The following is a 17,018-nucleotide window of genomic DNA, read 5'->3' on the forward strand; positions in this document are numbered from 1 at the left end:
ATGCTGTAGAATGTGTGGTTTTAATGTATGAATACAGACTAATGAATAAAACATACTGTGAATAATATCCTGTTCCCAGGCTGTGCAAATTAATACTGTAAAATAAAGAAAATGTAATCCCATTGGCACTAATGGCAAACCATCCAAGGCATATGTCTCTGCTATCATGTTAATCCTAATCCTCATAATGTGTTGGTGGTGGGGGGGTCGGGGGGGGGGGGGGGGGGGGGGGGGGACGACACACCTAAACTACTGCTGTGTGTATGAATTAAATTAGACTTAATCTGCCCCCATGCAACTCCGAAAGGAAACCAGGCGCTGGAAAACTTTCATCTCCCTTCCATTGATTATGGCTCGTGCAGAGATATGGAAAAGCCTATCCCACTGCTCCCTTTCATTGGCCCCATTAAATATTCATCCTGTCCTAATGGAGAGAGATCGTTTTCAATGAACCCACTGCAGGCCAACTGCGGTGTGCCAGGGTGAGACTTGGCACAGCTGTCTCCTGAGGGATTTCAGTTTGTTTTAGACAGATTTATAATTGTAACTCACTCATTAGATTTGTCTGAATAGTAAAGCAACGAAATCCATTAAACTGTCAAGAAACCAAAGGATGACTAGAGAAAGTAGACAAATATTTCTGCTACTTTGATGATGAAGAGCGAGCTATGTTTATCATAAACATTTTAGAGCTGCACTTACCACTCATTTTTGATTTTGATTAATCGGTTCATTTCTTGTCTGGGCTTCGCACGGCCTTTCACGGTGCGAAGCTCTACAGCAGACCTGCAGGTACCTTCACGTCTCAGCCATCGCTAGTCTACGTGGTCACAACTGTTGCTGTTGACAGACTACATTCAAAAACACTGCAGTCTCCTCACCTTTCACTTCTACTGCAGTGTCTGCGTTATTAACTCAGTTTGTATTTGAATGAGAGGGCAAAGGTGGAGTTTGCAAACTTTAGGTGACTCTCGTTTGAATCACTACAATGACTGGCTTTTTAGGTCTAACATTTGTTTCCTGTATCCCATTCGGTTCCTTTTTGTAGAGGGAGCTGGCAGACGGTACCATTTCACCCGTAGGGTGTACGAGTCATTATAGATATTTCTAGAGCTAGTTAAAGTGTTTTTAATGATTCCTCGAGATTATTGACGTAATTATAACTAATTTAGTACGACATTGTTACTCTATAAGTTGTTGTATTAACAAGGAAACATGAATATGAATGTGTCATGTAGCGGGCACCCCTCAGCGTAGGCTGTTGCTATGTTCCCACTTTCATGGGTGTGGTGATTAGCCTGCTTGGTGAAAATTTGAGTCAAATCCGACACGAGTCGCGCTCGCTTCTGACCATTTAAACCGATTAAAACGGGCTTAAAATTAGCACGGCTCCCTTTGCGATTCCCTCACAGCTGTGGCCATGGTTGTCGTGTGAAAACGGATCGGTGTGACTCGGACTGAAGGACGGACGGAGCCCCAAACCGCCTGTTTTCAGGTGAGGACGTGCACTCAAGTCTTGATATTTTGGTGGCGTTTTTTTTTACAAACGCTATTTCCGGCTCTGGTCGCGGCTGTTTTTGTTTGTTTTACACTGAGCTCGGCTGATATGCAAAAACCGCCGTTAGCTGGTTCGCTCCAGGCAGCATTGTTGAAATAACTGTTCCCGGGCTGCGCTGTTTTCTTTCTCTAAGCTAAAAGCTTTACGTTGCTGAAATTTCTCTGCTCACCAAACGCGGCCTTTCACACACTGTCAGGCGGAACTGTAGGGGCAAAACCCTTCACTGGGCAGACAGCAGTTCAGATATTTCCATTTCATACGTCTGGTTTTCTCATATGTGGTTGCGTAGATTTTCTTTTCCTTTTCTACTAAATATACATGACAGCCCGCCTTCCTCTGAGCATCAACTGGTGCCGCGCCGTTTGGCTCCTGCTCTTTGCTCCGTGTGTCAGGGATGCATTCAGTGTCTTTACACGTTTGTAAAAATGGAATACATTTAGATTTTTGCATAGTAAAGTGTTTCACTGTTTTAAAAAAAAAGCTTTTAAATGTGGGGAAAGCTAGACCGGCTAGCTGATTGGACGATAAGATGATCGGAAGGATGACTTCTAAAGTCACAAATGTCCGCAGCTCGGTGTTTCGCAGAGGTTTATGTCCTATGCTACTATAAACTGAGTATGCTCGGGTTTGGGGCCTCTGCTTTGACCCAGAGAGCAGTGTAACGCTTTGTGGGGGGGGTTGTATTTAAGCATTAACCTACTTCAGAACAAGTGTGGAAGCAATGAAATCATAATCATGGCGCATATTTCCTGTGCAGTTTCATATGTGCTCTAGTTATTGCAGGAAGCCTCTCACCATACGGGACATTTTTCAGATATTTGCTTCATTCTCTAGATGTGTGGAATAGTCTATAGGTCACCTGAACAAGTTCACACCTGTGCAGTTGCCCTGCTGCATTTTCAGTTTCACACGCTGAACCATAGCCTCCTACTCATTTCAGTAGGTGCACATTCACTACAAATCACGTTTTGTCTTTTTGGTGTGTTTTCTAACAAATATCCCAGCACGTGGCATCAGTGGCATCAGCTGAAGACAAACAAACAACAAATCTAATACTAGTCAATCTCATCTAGTAATCGGAAGCTCGGTGGTTCGATCCCAGATATTGATGCCTTCATCTGAGGGTGATAGAGCACTTAGACAAAGCAAAAAGAGCTTGTGTGAACAAGGCATACTGTATAAAGTGCTTTGAGTGCTCGCTAGACAAGAGCCTGAAAAACGTTGGTTTAGAGCACTGATTGATTCCAAGTAATTAAAATTTTATCACAAGCAAACTATGTGAAGGTGTAAGTCATTCTTTTTAATAATAAGAGGATTTGTGCTGTATACAGGTATAAGATATGATTTCAGAAGTCATAATATGGACAACTTCCTGTAAGCACTGGTATAAGGTGCTCACAGCAGGCCCAAGTGTGTCCACACCTGGATGTTGGTAAACTTCCTGCTCATTTCATTTTGCCGTGCCCCTAAAGCTGCTGCTCTGTTAACCAAATTAGACCACTGCGTGTTCTCACAGTTGGATTTTTCTGATTCAGATCTCATAGGATTTGCCTTTGGAGTTCGCATGGTGTCCTTAGGTGTAGTTCTGCCTTAACATGAACTACTGTGTCTGTGCGTCTGCAGGAGCAGACACTGAACAGTCTGACGCGAATGTGGAGTTTAGTGAGCGAGCAGTGAACTTATGTGTCTTGGAGTTGGATACAGTTCAGATAACATTTGTATTCCTCACACATGATAAACACAGACAGGTTCGCAGTATTGATTAAGTTATAAAAGCAGCAACAGCAGCCAGTATCATAGTCAAACTATTAAACTATTAATTAACATTCAAAGAAACTAAAAACGGTGAGTTTAAAAAAAAAAAGAAGATTATTATACTGCAGGCTTTGAGGCCATGTGTGTTTTTTTTTTTTTCTGTTACTGTAACAAATCTAAATGTCATTTTAATATATTGTAGTTTTTACTTATTTTATAGATTTCTCGTGTCTTAATTAAAATGTTCTTTGTGATGATTTGATGCTTTGTGAAACACTTTGTGAACTATATTGATCAGTACTTAAGTCATTACTCATTACATCTGATTGCTGCTGTTAATGAGAAGTAATTAAATAAAAGTCACTATGGCTTTATAGCTAAACATTTTGTGCACAAACACTGAGTGATGTTCAAGCTGTTTGTTGGGATTATTCTCAGTGATTTAGCAGGTGACACATTCACCTGTAATGTGAAAGCTCTGCGGTATGAGACCAGGAGGAGACACACCCGGGCTCGGGGGCATCAGCAGCTAGTGCTGGGCCCAGGCCTGGAGTCTTTGCACAATCAAAGATGCACATCTGTCCGCTGTCCTGATCCCTTGGGAAATAAGGGAGCAGCCGAAAATACCTGTGGTCAGTTTTCAAAATAAAATGTAGCATTTGTGATTATTTCCACCAGTGCCTTTCTGTCTTACATGGCCACAGTTTGAAGCAGGCAGCAGATGTTTTATCCCAGTTTAGGCACCCCAGCACTCCCAGTGTCCTGTCGGCCACTGGGAGCACCAGGCTGAACAAGATGAATGAATGCACGGAGGGCTGTGTGCTTGGATGTTGTGCAGAGAAGTAGCAATTGTGGCCTCCCGTGGCCTATCGCAGAGGCCCCAAATGTGGCGGCGGTGCCAAGCAGACCTATCTGCTATACTGGCACCACATACTAAACAATGGGCAGCTGCAACACACAGCTCCGCTTTTGTTGCGCCTGATCCTGCGCCATGATCTAGGTCTTTGTAGGCCAGCTCACTGGCTGCACGCATGACTCAAATCACACAAGTGGAGGGAAAAAATACACACGTACACAAACGACCCGAGTTTCACAACTGTAAGTCACTACACGTAAATGTTGTATGAGCGTGTCTTTTGCCTGCCTTTGTGCTTACGACAGCACTTTCATGTGTTCTATTTTAGCTGCTGAATGAATAATAATCACTACTGGAATACGAACATTCATGTGACACTCCCATAAATCAGTGCTTTCAGTTTTATTCTGGTTGGATATCCTTCTGTCTGTCAGCATTATGAAGCTGAATTATTTCTCACGTCATCTCCCAGCATAACCAGGTGGTGGAGAAGGTCAAACTGGGTGTTATGGTCATCCACGAGAGGCACATGGTGACGTGGCAGAGAGGTACAGGGTAGTGGATCCATAGCAGTGATAGCGTGGGGGCACATCACTGGAGAGCTGACGCCCAGACCCTTCTTAGTGGGGGTTGCGTCAGCTGGAGAAGAGAGTGACGTCACTCCTAGACAGCTGAGAGCGTCGCAGTGCCTGTCAAAGAGCCCGTTGGCTGAGCCAAGGCCACGACGAGCAGGCGAGGTCTCTGTTGTGTCAGTGCAATGGAAAAACGGGCCAAAACCAGCTCTGGTGTTGAGATAAAAGTCATCTGAACTGTATAAACATCTTATCATTATCTTAAGTTGTTTACCTGCCTTTTTTTCCACGATTGTGCTCATGAAGTACCTCGTCTACCACGGTTTTAAAGCATCTGTAAACTGAAGCTGAAACACAAACATCCTCCTCGTTACATCTGCACTGTTTCCTGTGAAGAGGAAAGACTGAACTTGGTTTAATTGTTGAATTTTAGGAAACGGGACTAAAAATTTAATCTCAATGAGTTTGTCTTCTGGACTGTGAAACAGAGTGGAAAGTCAGGGGGCGGGGCGGGGTATGTTGGAGGCGTGTGTAGGGGGGTTGCTGTCCAAACATTTCCAAGGAGTGTGTAAGTGCTCTGTGACCCACATTCAGACTCCCCAAGGTAAAGGAAGTGGCAACCGGCATGTGCGCGCGCATGTTTGTGCGCATGCATCTGCAAAGGGATGACGCACTTAACCCTGACACACACATTTAGATAGACGCTCACACACAAACTGATAAATATATGCTTTTTTTCCCACTTGGACATGTTATCAAATAGACAGTCCAGATCTGCCCACAGTACACAACAGAGCACATTCAACACAAAAACACAGACGGCGGGCGGAGCAGCCAGTGCAATGCAGCAACACAAAAGGCTGATTGAGCCAGTAAAGGTCAGAGCCTGGCTCAGATGGCCTTTTGAACCAGACTGAGGAGGGTGTTTGAAGAGCCAGACCACCCTTGGAGTTGCCGCCCGGCCCCACCCTCTGCAGCACCTGCAGGATACTTGTGTTTGTTTCCCATCCTTCAACCTAAAAGTGTTTCTGTCTGTCTTTCTTGCAGGCGTCAGCTGGTAAAGTGTGCGTGAGTGCGCGTGTGTGTGTGTATGTGCGTGTGAGTTTGCATGCGTGTGTGAGCAGGCACGTGTGTTTTCCCAGCGTAGTCGGTGTTTGGAGCGGAGCGTGGCCGAAACAATGAGCGAGCTGGAACAGCTGCGACAGGAAGCTGAGCAACTACGCAATCAGATTCGGGTACGGCGACATGCTGTTTGTGCTTTTTTGTTTATATTGTTGTTGTTTTTGTGTGTGTGTGTGTACATCACACGTGTGCCTCTGTGTGTTCACTGCATGCAGCGACACTGTGACGTGTGTAACTTTTGTCAGACAGTCACTTGAATAAACATCAGTCTGTGTGATTGCTGTTTGATCATTAATAAGCCGTTTGCTGCGTGGTGGTCGAATACGCTAAAATGTGCCCGTTTTGTTATGTTGCAGGATGCCAGAAAAGCCTGCAGTGACTCCACTCTGTCACAGGTACGAGTTTAAGGTTACTGTATATCTGTAAATGCATTTACCATTCGGTTCATTGGTAGATATTTGTGCCACACGTGTTACTTGTGAATAATGTGTGAAAAATTACATAAATTTGATCAATTATATCTCATGTAAATCAGAATAAAAACAGGGGATCTCAGTATTTACACATGCTGTCATTGGATCCATATAAATATCCCACAGACGTGCAGCAGCATCAGCACGTCTAACGTTCACCCCGCTGCCTCGTCGACAGATAATGGCCTGTTTTTGCAGCCGCTGCTGGTGTCCATCGATGAGTGTGTGCGAGCCTTCTAGTGTAACCGCTGACACTTCTTCCTGTGTTTTGGCAGATCACAGCTGGTCTGGACTCGGTGGGCCGGATACAGATGCGGACGCGACGCACTCTCAGGGGCCACCTGGCCAAGATCTATGCAATGCACTGGGGGAGTGACTCCAGGTAGTGTGCTGATTATACAAACAGCAGAATTATTAACTGCAGCCAGGATATGAAATTCACTCGAGCAGTGTTTATCTTCTGCTCTTTCATTGAGCGTTTGCTTACTACGGCTGTTTGGTTTTTGTTGTATTTGAGCATTCGTTAATCACTCAGCTGTTTTCTGCTGGAGGAGTCCAGAGCAGTGAGTGTTGGGCTTGTATTCACTGAGCTGCTGCTTCGCCTGATAGCATCTTTTCTGAATTGGCAGTAGTTGATCTGCTTTGTCTTTAGCTGGCTGTGTGCTGGCACTGAATTTGAGTTCTGGTTGGTCAGTAACAGAGTGACAGTGGTCAGACTACATGGAGTCTGCCTGTGGGGCTGATGGTCTGCTTTTTATTGAAATCAAATATGAACACACCTTTAGAAAGCAGTCATAACCATAAATCCTCAGTCACATCCTGGATTAATCTCTGTTGATGCTTCATTTATACAACATTTATTAACAGTTTGTAGACCAACACCAGGTGGAAGTGCTGCACAGCAAAAATGAATTTACAGTCGTGAGGTTCACAACATCTTTTATTTATTGCTGTTAAAAATGGTATCTTTGTGTGTGTGTGTCACTCTCTTTCTTTGTGTCTGTCTTCCAATGCAATGCACTGGTGCAGTGACGACAGTCCCAGGTGTGGGGCTAAACTACTACCACTACTGCTGTTCATGTTTTTACTGCTACCTGTCTATTAATATGACTAATACCACCATAAATGGGACGAGCACCGTTTTACTGTGAGCACAATAGTAATCGCAGCTACCACAGCTTATTTAATAATCTTCTTAAGGATGCAGTTTGTAAGTTCCTAAAATCTGAACATTTTTTAAAATAATTAATATATTTATATTTCAAATTTTACCAGTGAGGAAATCTTCAGCTGTCGCACTGAGTGCTTGATGAATTCAAGCTTACAAACTGCCTTTTTAACGGTTTGCTGCAGTTATGAGCACTGAGACGTAGCAGTTAGTGTCACCATTAGTGTGCATGCACATCACTAATCCTTAGGCAACACGTCGGTAGATACAGATTAATAAGTGTCTCTGTTTTTGTAGTTAGTAGTTTTTATAAACATAAGATGCAGTTTTATTAGAAGGTTCTGATCAAATGCGCAGGGCTGACTGTCCTCGTTGGTGTGTAGGTGTGAATGTGTGCCTGGGTGTGCCTCGCACCCTCCAGGTGACCCTGCAGGTGGCCACTGTTTGTTTTGTATACAGCTACTGACATTTGAGCATGATAGCTCTCCTCTTGATTTGTACCGCAGCACCATCAAGCTACTTCCTGTCCCCGGAGAGATGGAAACACCCAGTCAGGATAGGAGGGAGGGGTTCCAGCTGTTTGTGCATCTGCACCATCTGTAGATCTCGCCCTGTCGTACCCATCTCTGACTCCACCTTTTCTCGGGGCTATTTTTGCTGCCGATACATTTAGCCGCCCCACCTCTGGCTCTTTCTAGCGCTTTCCCACCCGACAGTAGACTTTTATGTAACTGGGGTAATAAATATTCCATAGAGTGGGACATTACCTGGGACGAAGAGGCTTCCAGCGGCAGAAGAAGTGAGAGCGTTGTAACCAGGCTGACAGTGCAGCACAGTCACTTGCAAGGCTGGCTCTCATTGCTTTTAATGAAACAGGGTGCATGCAGCTTAGCTCGTGTAGGCTTTTCACCACGACCTCAGAGTCACGCTGCTCTTCTCACCTCGTTTTTAGGTTACTTGTCAGTGCATCACAAGATGGGAAGCTAATCATCTGGGACAGCTACACAACAAATAAGGTTTGATTATTTTTGTTGTGATTTGTGTAACATCTACAACTGCGCCTGCATTAAGATCCAACCCAGTGCAAAGTAAAATAGTGATTTCAGACCCTCATCTCTCACGTATGCATCTGTTAATTATGGCTTCTACTTTCTTTCTTTTCTTTTGTTTGCAACAGCACCAGATGAAGAAATAGAACAATCCATCCTTTCATTTCCTTTTTACTTAAGTTCCTAAAAGTGAAAATAATGTTTTGATGTAATTTGCATCTGTTGAACTCAGCCTTGAAGCTTTTAGTCAAACTAAGGTGCCACATGAAGCGCTTTTACTTTCCTTTTAATCAGATGCACGCCATCCCTCTGCGCTCTTCATGGGTGATGACGTGCGCCTACGCCCCTTCTGGAAACTACGTGGCCTGCGGCGGTTTGGATAACATCTGCTCCATATACAGCCTGAAGACCCGCGAAGGCAACGTGCGCGTCACCAGAGAGCTACCTGGACACACAGGTAAGCACACGCCCAGCCAAGAAACAAATACAGATGATTAACTACAAATGAGCACTAGAGCCACACGAAGGGGAAACGTTAGTGAAACTGTACGTCAGAGTCTCAGAAAGTCATCGTCATCATTTGTGTTTTAGCTCGTAAACACAGGGGGAGGGGTTAAGCGTAAGGATGTTGGGGAGCTCTGCAGAAAGCTGCAGCCGATCAGAAGGAAAACCAGAACTGATCCGAAACGTTTGCTGATCATTGACTCGTTTCACTAACTCATCTACATGAGCCGGTTTAGAGGCTGGCGTGGGAGTCGTTTGACTCGTCAGTCTTCACATTTCAACTTTATTCTCAGAATGAATAATATTTTTTTCTTAATGTGGCCCTGATACTCTGTCATAATTCAGACCCTCGATAAGATCTTTGATATTTCTTTCTTTTTTTATTGATTATTTGTTGCTTTTATTGGATAGTGAAGATTAGACAGGCGAGTCTGGGGGAGGGAGAGACCAGCGACCCTCATATTTATTTATTCTGTTTTCATATTAAACAGTTGAATCCAATCTGACTTCTGTAGCTGTAGATCCTGCATGTCCTGGTTGACGGGGGCCATAAGGGCTTTTCTACAGTGTGGTGGCTCACACGCAACATCCCCAGTTTGATTTCAGGAGGAGACATTAATCCCTTTAGGGTTGCATTAGGAAGCACAGCCAGTGTGAAACATGTGGAAGAGCTGACAGTAGGAGAGAGGAAACACACAGTGTGAGTGGGGAGCACATAGGAGTCTCATCTGGAACCTTCTGTTTGCCTCCAGGTTATTTGTCCTGCTGCCGTTTCTTGGATGATAACCAGATACTCACCAGCTCTGGAGACACCACCTGGTGAGCAGTTTAAACCATTCAGTTCTCTTCATGATGGAAATATTCCAGTGATGTTTCGCAGTAGACTGCAGACGCTCTTACGTGTAACGTGCATGTTGTCATCACAGAAGCTTTGTAAAGCTGCGTGCAGAGCCTTTGATCACTGCGATGATATTGCAATACGATCCATAAGTAAGAAAGTCTAATAAAGCATATTTTTTCAGAAAGAGTTCATATGTTTTCCTCTTTTCTGCTTCCTTGTTGCAGTGCATTGTGGGACATAGAGACAGGCCAGCAAACTACAAGCTTCTCTGGCCATACAGGCGATGTGATGAGCTTGTCTTTGAGCCCGGACTACAAGACCTTTGTGTCAGGAGCCTGTGACGCCACTTCCAAGCTGTGGGACATCCGCGACGGCATGTGCAGGCAGTCGTTCACCGGCCACGTGTCTGACATCAATGCCGTCACCGTGAGTACCCGAGATTTAATCACAAGGAGACACGGGAGCGTCGACGATCACAAAGACGATTGCAGATTGATTATGTCTCAGCATTTTAGAAGTAAATGTGGTCTGGTGTTTATCTTTTTTATGAGCGCTTCCGCATAGCAGACTTCTAGGAAAATTGTGGGCTGATCCTGTGTTTATTCCAAACAAACGGCTGTCACCGTCGCCTGACAGAGAACTGGGATAATACTGGAGCAGGAAGAGCACCCAGCCAAAGAGGGTGGAGGGTGAAGTCTGACTGAAATGTATTAATAAAGTTATCATTTAGTCAAATGAAAAAGGCTCATTTTAAAAAAACTGAAGACGACGTGAAGCCTGGCTAAAGTTCACACATTTATCTCAGTGTGATGAAAGCAGAGACTGAAGCTGAGCACCTTCCTGTGGAGGAACAGTGCCGGCTGACGTCAGTGTTTGACAACAATAATCATCATTTATCAGTGTTGTTTGTCATGCTTCCTGTATTATAATCTTTTCCTGGCAGTGTAAAACAGGCATCATCATAGAAACGACTTCCTTAGAGACAAAACCCTGAAAACATACAATTCATCACTTATCTGTGCGATCCATGTCCCCCCCCCCCGACAGTTTTTCCCCAATGGGAATGCCTTTGGGACGGGCTCTGATGACGCCACCTGCAGGCTGTTTGATCTGCGTGCAGACCAGGAGCTGATGACGTACAGCCACGACAACATTATCTGCGGCATCACCTCCGTGGCGTTCTCCAAGAGCGGCCGCCTGCTCCTGGCCGGCTATGATGACTTCAACTGCAACGTCTGGGACACGCTGAAGGGCGAGCGTGCAGGTGAGTCACACCTGAACTCTGATTGTGGCTTCTCTACTATTGACAAATGTCAAGAACTAACCCAGGACGCTAATGTTGCTGGTAATGGTGTTGTGGTTCTTTTTTGGGGGGGTTTTGTTTGTTTGTTTTTCCATAACTTGTGAATTTGCAAATATAAACATTCTGTATTTTTCATATGAAAGAAACTATACTGTGGTGGGGCTTGCTTATTTCTTGTTTTTGATTTATGTACGTTTTGTTTTGTTTTGCTTTACTTTTGTTTCATATGATGTTTGTTTAATTTAAGACTAAAAGAAAATTAAATGAATGAGAGGTAAAACTTGAGGGGGTAGGGACAAATAAGTAAATACTTCTGCCTACTCCTTTTCAAACAAATAATGAAATGATATTTTGTAATGATTGTGAAGGCACATGTTTGAAATAAAAATGAACTAAACTTATTCAGCTCCTATAAACAGTTTGTGTTCATGAAGACGCCCATGTGACTTTGCTTTTTAACGATCGGTGGCGTCTGTCAGCTAATGACATGCACGTCAGTGAACGTTGCTGCATTTCAGATTTCTTATTGTTCAACAGCAGGGTCCGACTGCTCCCATTAAAGTTGTGGTATTATTTAGAGTTGAAGGACTCAGGTGATGTGAGGGAAATGCACGCAAACTGAATTCAACTCTTTTAAAGCGTGTTTATTTAAATTCAAACCAGTGAAACCAGTGAAACCAGTGGACGTTTGTTTTTGATAACGGATGTAAAACAGGAGCTGATAAATACAGACATCATGAAGGCCTGCATCACTGATACAGCTGATGTTTTAAAGTCATCACTGACCTGCAGTCTGGATTCTCAGTGGGATGGAAGTTTGTTTTGACCCAACCTGTGACTGTGGTTTGTTTTTCACCCTCCAGGTGTGTTAGCGGGCCACGACAACAGAGTGAGCTGCTTAGGAGTGACGGGCGACGGCATGGCTGTGGCCACCGGCTCCTGGGACAGTTTCCTCCGGATCTGGAATTAAACGAGCCTGTCATACTCAAAAACTGCCCCCTCCTCCCTCCACAACCCCACCCGGCATATCCCAACTCATCACTGGGCGGTTGCACACACTGTGTTAGCTGACTCTCCTTAACTCAGCCCCCAGTCATCATCTCTGCTGGTGACCTGTGAGAAAGCACCAGCTGCTTCTTACCAGATGTTTAGTTTTGTTGATCAGCAGCAGAAATCAGTAAAAATGTTACAGAAAAGAAGATTTGGTCCTCACACGAATAATTTTCCAAAGGTATGTGTTACCATGACTAACAACAAGATTAGCATCGGTGTCTAACATGTACATATATAAAGACAGTATATACATATATATGTATAGCATTGTGTGTGTGTATATATGCATCATATATGCATATATAATGTCTATGTATATATTTTTGTAGATTATTTCCAGCCCTTGAGTTTAGTTTTTTTTTTTTTTATAAATATCATTTTTGATATTGTGTTTTATTTTGAATGGACATACTCATGTAATGCAACAAGATGCCAAATCGTGTTTAAACGGATACAAAGCAGCGTAACCTTTCCAAATTTTCCCGTTGATTTAGTGACGCCGATTCAACGTGCAGGAAAACAGGATCTGACACCTAAACCAAAAAATCAAACTCACCTTATTCACCTGTATCTCTGTGTTATGGTTACAGGCAGGTGACATCATTCATGCACCCTGTACCTGTAAATGTTGCATTCATGTCAATGATGGCTGTGATCGCTCTCTTTTTTAAAAAAGAACAAAAACCAACAAAAAAGCCTGAATCCCAGCGTTCCCACCAGTCTTTTATTTTGGAAGGGAACGATTGGAGTGCTGTGGTTGTGATTTAAGTCTGGATCCAGCTTTAACCCCAAAGTAGAAACTGGTGAATTGTAGGCTCAGATAGAAAACTTTATTTTATCGGAGGCCCTGCTTGAGTGGACTGTGGATGCTCAGGGGACCGCTTCGGTTGCAATGATAGGATTGAAGGAGGTCGTTGCATCCCTGCTTCGTACGGCCTACACGATCTGAGATCACGCGTCGCCCTTCGAATGACGCTGGTGTAGAAAACAGCGCTGCAAGTGGACACCTTATCCCCGAGCAGCCCAATAAAGGAGGAGCTTCATGTCAGGACATTAATGACTCCGTCAGAAGGAGGGATGACTGCCACAGATCACCGTGGCTAAGGGTAAACCGTGACGTTTTTTGTTTTGTTTTTTTCAATGAAGGATGGGTTGTTTGTGTCATTAACAAGGTGTGGATTGTGTGACTGGAATGACAGCCACTCCCAAAGTCACAGCAGTGCCACCACAGGCCTGTAAAAAGAAGAAAAAACTACACATTTTTTTTAAGGGTTTAACACTTTCACTGTTTTCAACAGAAACATTATGAACTGTTAAATATGGCAAGTGAAATGTACACTTAGTAGAGAGCTAGAAAAGCACTCATGAACTGTAGTACAAATGTTAAACCGTCGAGCACACGTGACTTATTTACACATAGACGTGGTAATTCTGATTTAAGTATTTTCTTATCGTGCATCTTCCATTATTCTCAGCTCCTTAAAAGGCTTTAAACACTCACACACGCACTCACACATGTGACGTGTGTGAGTTGGACCTATCCATCAGCTGTCTCAGGTGCCTATTTATAGATGTAAACATTGAGCCGCACGGGCTGGATAACGAGGGTTGGTGCACCTGTGGATGTGGAACTGTCGTGTCTCCATTCTGCCTTACGATATCATTCATAATAGGAGGTTAAACTAGCTTCAGCTACCGTAATGTTTTTCTCTCACGCTTCCTGTTTAGGCGCTGATCAATAAGAACGTTTTCCCCGTAGAACACTACAAAAAGAAGGCCTGCCTGCAGAAAACACACCGCGACACCACAGACGGCTTAAAACGAGTGCTCTGCAGCACCTTTTATACAACTCTGCTTTCTAATATTACTGCTGCAGATCAGTTTGTAGTATGTGTGAGATGCCTGTTTGCCCCCGTGTCAGTCTACTGACCCGTCTGCTGCTTTGTCACAGCTTTGCATCATGAAAGTCCTTTTTCAGCAAATGTTAAAAAGCAGTTATAGTTTTTGAACCTGAGAATATCTTTGTGGTGTGTGTGGGGTGGGGGGTGCTGGGGTGTAATCTGATGACGTTTGTGGATAACGTATAGATCCAAGTGTTAGACTGGTGCCAATGTTACCCACAGACCTTAAGCTGTGAACTGAAAACTACACGTTAGCTCACTGTACTCCAGTGGCAGCCTCCTCCTCCTCCTCTTCCTCCATCAAATCAAAAGTCACCTCAGCGTCTGATTTTAAATCCAGTCTGGTGTTTGATGATCAAACAGGGCGGCTGCTTACATGTGACGGTGATGATGAGGAGAGGGCGAAGAGTTTTCCCAGAGTGCTGACAGAGCTCATTTTTCTATTCAGGTCGGTGGACATAAGTAGGGGTGCAACGATACACAAAATTCACGGTTCGGTTCGGTTCGATACTTTGGTGTCACGGTTCGATATTTTTTCGATACAAAAAAATGTTCATGCTTTTTTAATTTGTCATTTATTAAAATTATAAATATATATTTTAACTCAAAAGTACAGTTTTTAAATTTAATGTTGCTGAAACGACAAAGTAATAAAAAAAATAAATATCTCATGGAGAAATCCCTCATCTTTGGAAAAGAGAGTTTATTACAGAGAAATGGCTCTTTCCAAAATAAAAGCTATACTATACGCTTCTTCTGGGGTATACTCTCAGCAGCATATTAAACATATCAGGTCCCCATAAGGAGAATCATGTGCTAACGGCTGTCTAAATGACTCGGGTAAAGTCTGTAGCATGCGTGCTTGTTTTTGTCTGCTTCCACTTGTCTTTGCACTAGGATGACGTTGGAGTAAATGTGCAGTCATATTCATTGTGTTCCCACTAGTGCTGTCAGCGTTAATCTGAAATGACGTTAACGCCACAACACGGCAAATCTCCGTTAACGAGCTACCGCGGATCGCCCCGTGCGTGGGGCTGGACGGTGTCAACACGTTAACGAGCAAACTGCGCTAACGCAGTAGTTCCCACCCATGTAATTGAGCATTGCGTGGCACATCCGACATACAGCGTCCATGTCCATGACGCGCTTACCTTCAGGGTCATACTTCACATGAAGACCAAAATAGTTCCAAAGGCCAGATCTGAATGAGGGTGGGGGAGGTTCAATTTGCTTTGTTGCAACGAGCTTAGCTTCTGTCTTGCTAGCTTGCGCTGCGCTCAGTGGATCTGCGCTCGACAGTGCAGCCTAGTCGGAGTAGTCGAACGCAGATCCACTGAGCGCTCAACACAGACAGCATCGTCAGAAGAAAAGTTGATAAAATAAATTAAAAATTTTGTATTGTTCATACACATGCGTACCGAACCGAAAGCACTGTATCGAACGGTTCAATAGCGATACGAGTATCGTTGCACCCCTAGACATAAGGTGTTCACGGGTCCTCAGAGTGGGAACGACAGCTTGAATTTAAAGAAGCAGTATGAAATTTTGGGAAATGTGCTTTCTTGCAGTCGTATCAGAATATTAAAGTTAATTAAAATGTCACTGGATGGGGGCACTGTTGCATAAATACAAACTGTAATATTCAGACTGTCACAGAAACCAGACAACATAATACATGAATGGGTTTGTTTTTCCAATTTATTGCTTAAAAATGTATTGAGACATTTTTTTATATCTTTCACTGGGAAAAATTCACAGTAGCGATGTGGAAGTCTCAAAAACTCACAAAACTACACGTATCAGACGTGATACATCAGGGTTAAACAGCCACAAATTCATCATCAGGAACATCCAAAGTCTCCATCCTGGTGTTTGTGATGAGAGTGTGACCTTCAAACCGCATGATCGTGGGTTAATTACTTGACACTCATGTGTCATTAGCATAACCTGACCAAAATGTACAAATTAGACTTTATTTATTAATCTAGTGTGACTCTGAGCAGCTGAGTCTGTAAACTGCTAGAGGTCCCCCTGTGTAGGCACTGTCTGTGATGCCTGACAGTAACTAGATGCTGCGTGTTTGTGTTCAGCTTCATAACGGCCTTTGTCACAATTAAAAAAGTGCTTCTCTTAATGAGGAAAAACACTTTTCTCAACATTTTTCCTGTAAAAACAACTTCAAGGTTAAATGGACTCGTATTCATACTACCTGAGCTGCATTCAGCCATAGCGCTTTATTCTGAGATCCAGGCAATGAAGAATAAGAATGAAAGGCAGGTTTCCTAGAGAGGCAAACGATGACTGTACAGAAATATGCAGCCTCTAAATATTGCTGTGAGATTTTGCCTTCCTTTCGGCGCTTTTAAAGAACAAATAGGATCCATCTCTGTCATCTTGGCGTGCGAGTCCCCGTGCCAGGAAGTGAGTAAACACCTTTCCCACAATGTTGAACTGTTCCTTTAGTTTTTTTCACTTTTATTTGCCAAAATTAGCTGTGAAAAAACAAACACCTTAGCCCTTAACAGCTTAAGAAGAAGGGAGTGTGTGTGTGTGTGTGTGGGGGGGGGGGGGGGGGGGGGGGTGTTGTCTGCATTACTGACAGTGACTTTTAGCAGACAACCATCGTGTCGCTCTGTAATTCAGCGCTATTAGCAGCTGGAACCCGGGAAAAGTAATCCTTTTATGTGCCTGTGCCGTTCGCTCATGCAAGTAGAGCAGGAAACTCTTCAGTCAAAAAAAACCAAATCCAGGTGCTTGACTTCATCTAACTGTTGTATTTACCTGAAGTCTTTTCCAGTTCATCCCCTCAGCCCTACGTGATGTCTTTATTTGATACTTTCAGAGTCCAAAAGTACCAAAAACC

General features: G+C 43.7%; 1 protein-coding gene across 1 annotated transcript; it reads left to right on the forward strand.

The window, feature by feature from the left end:
* The first annotated feature begins 1,293 nt into the window (after nucleotides 1-1,293).
* Nucleotides 1,294-16,710, forward strand: LOC134620006 (guanine nucleotide-binding protein subunit beta-4). The gene is made up of 10 exons (XM_063465869.1): nucleotides 1,294-1,495; nucleotides 5,789-5,976; nucleotides 6,220-6,258; nucleotides 6,612-6,718; nucleotides 8,457-8,520; nucleotides 8,848-9,010; nucleotides 9,810-9,876; nucleotides 10,123-10,324; nucleotides 10,946-11,162; nucleotides 12,065-16,710. The coding sequence occupies exons 2-10, from the start codon at nucleotides 5,920-5,922 to the stop codon at nucleotides 12,169-12,171; spliced, it is 1,023 nt and encodes a 340-aa protein (XP_063321939.1). The 5' UTR covers nucleotides 1,294-1,495; nucleotides 5,789-5,919; the 3' UTR covers nucleotides 12,172-16,710.
* The last annotated feature ends 308 nt before the right edge of the window (nucleotides 16,711-17,018 follow it).

This window comes from Pelmatolapia mariae, linkage group LG23 (genome assembly GCF_036321145.2).
Source record: "Pelmatolapia mariae isolate MD_Pm_ZW linkage group LG23, Pm_UMD_F_2, whole genome shotgun sequence".
In the NCBI taxonomy this organism is placed as follows: domain Eukaryota; kingdom Metazoa; phylum Chordata; class Actinopteri; order Cichliformes; family Cichlidae; genus Pelmatolapia; species Pelmatolapia mariae.

What these genes read in the sequence shown, in the direction of transcription:
- LOC134620006 (XM_063465869.1), top strand. Translation starts at nt 5,920, where the DNA reads ATGAGCGAGCTGGAACAGCTGCGACAGGAAGCTGAGCAACTACGCAAT. An exon ending in AGAGCTACCTGGACACACAG is followed by an intron (nt 9,011 to 9,809) that starts GTAAGCACACGC and finishes GTTTGCCTCCAG; the next exon opens with GTTATTTGTCCTGCTGCCGT. An exon ending in AGCTCTGGAGACACCACCTG is followed by an intron (nt 9,877 to 10,122) that starts GTGAGCAGTTTA and finishes TCCTTGTTGCAG; the next exon opens with TGCATTGTGGGACATAGAGA.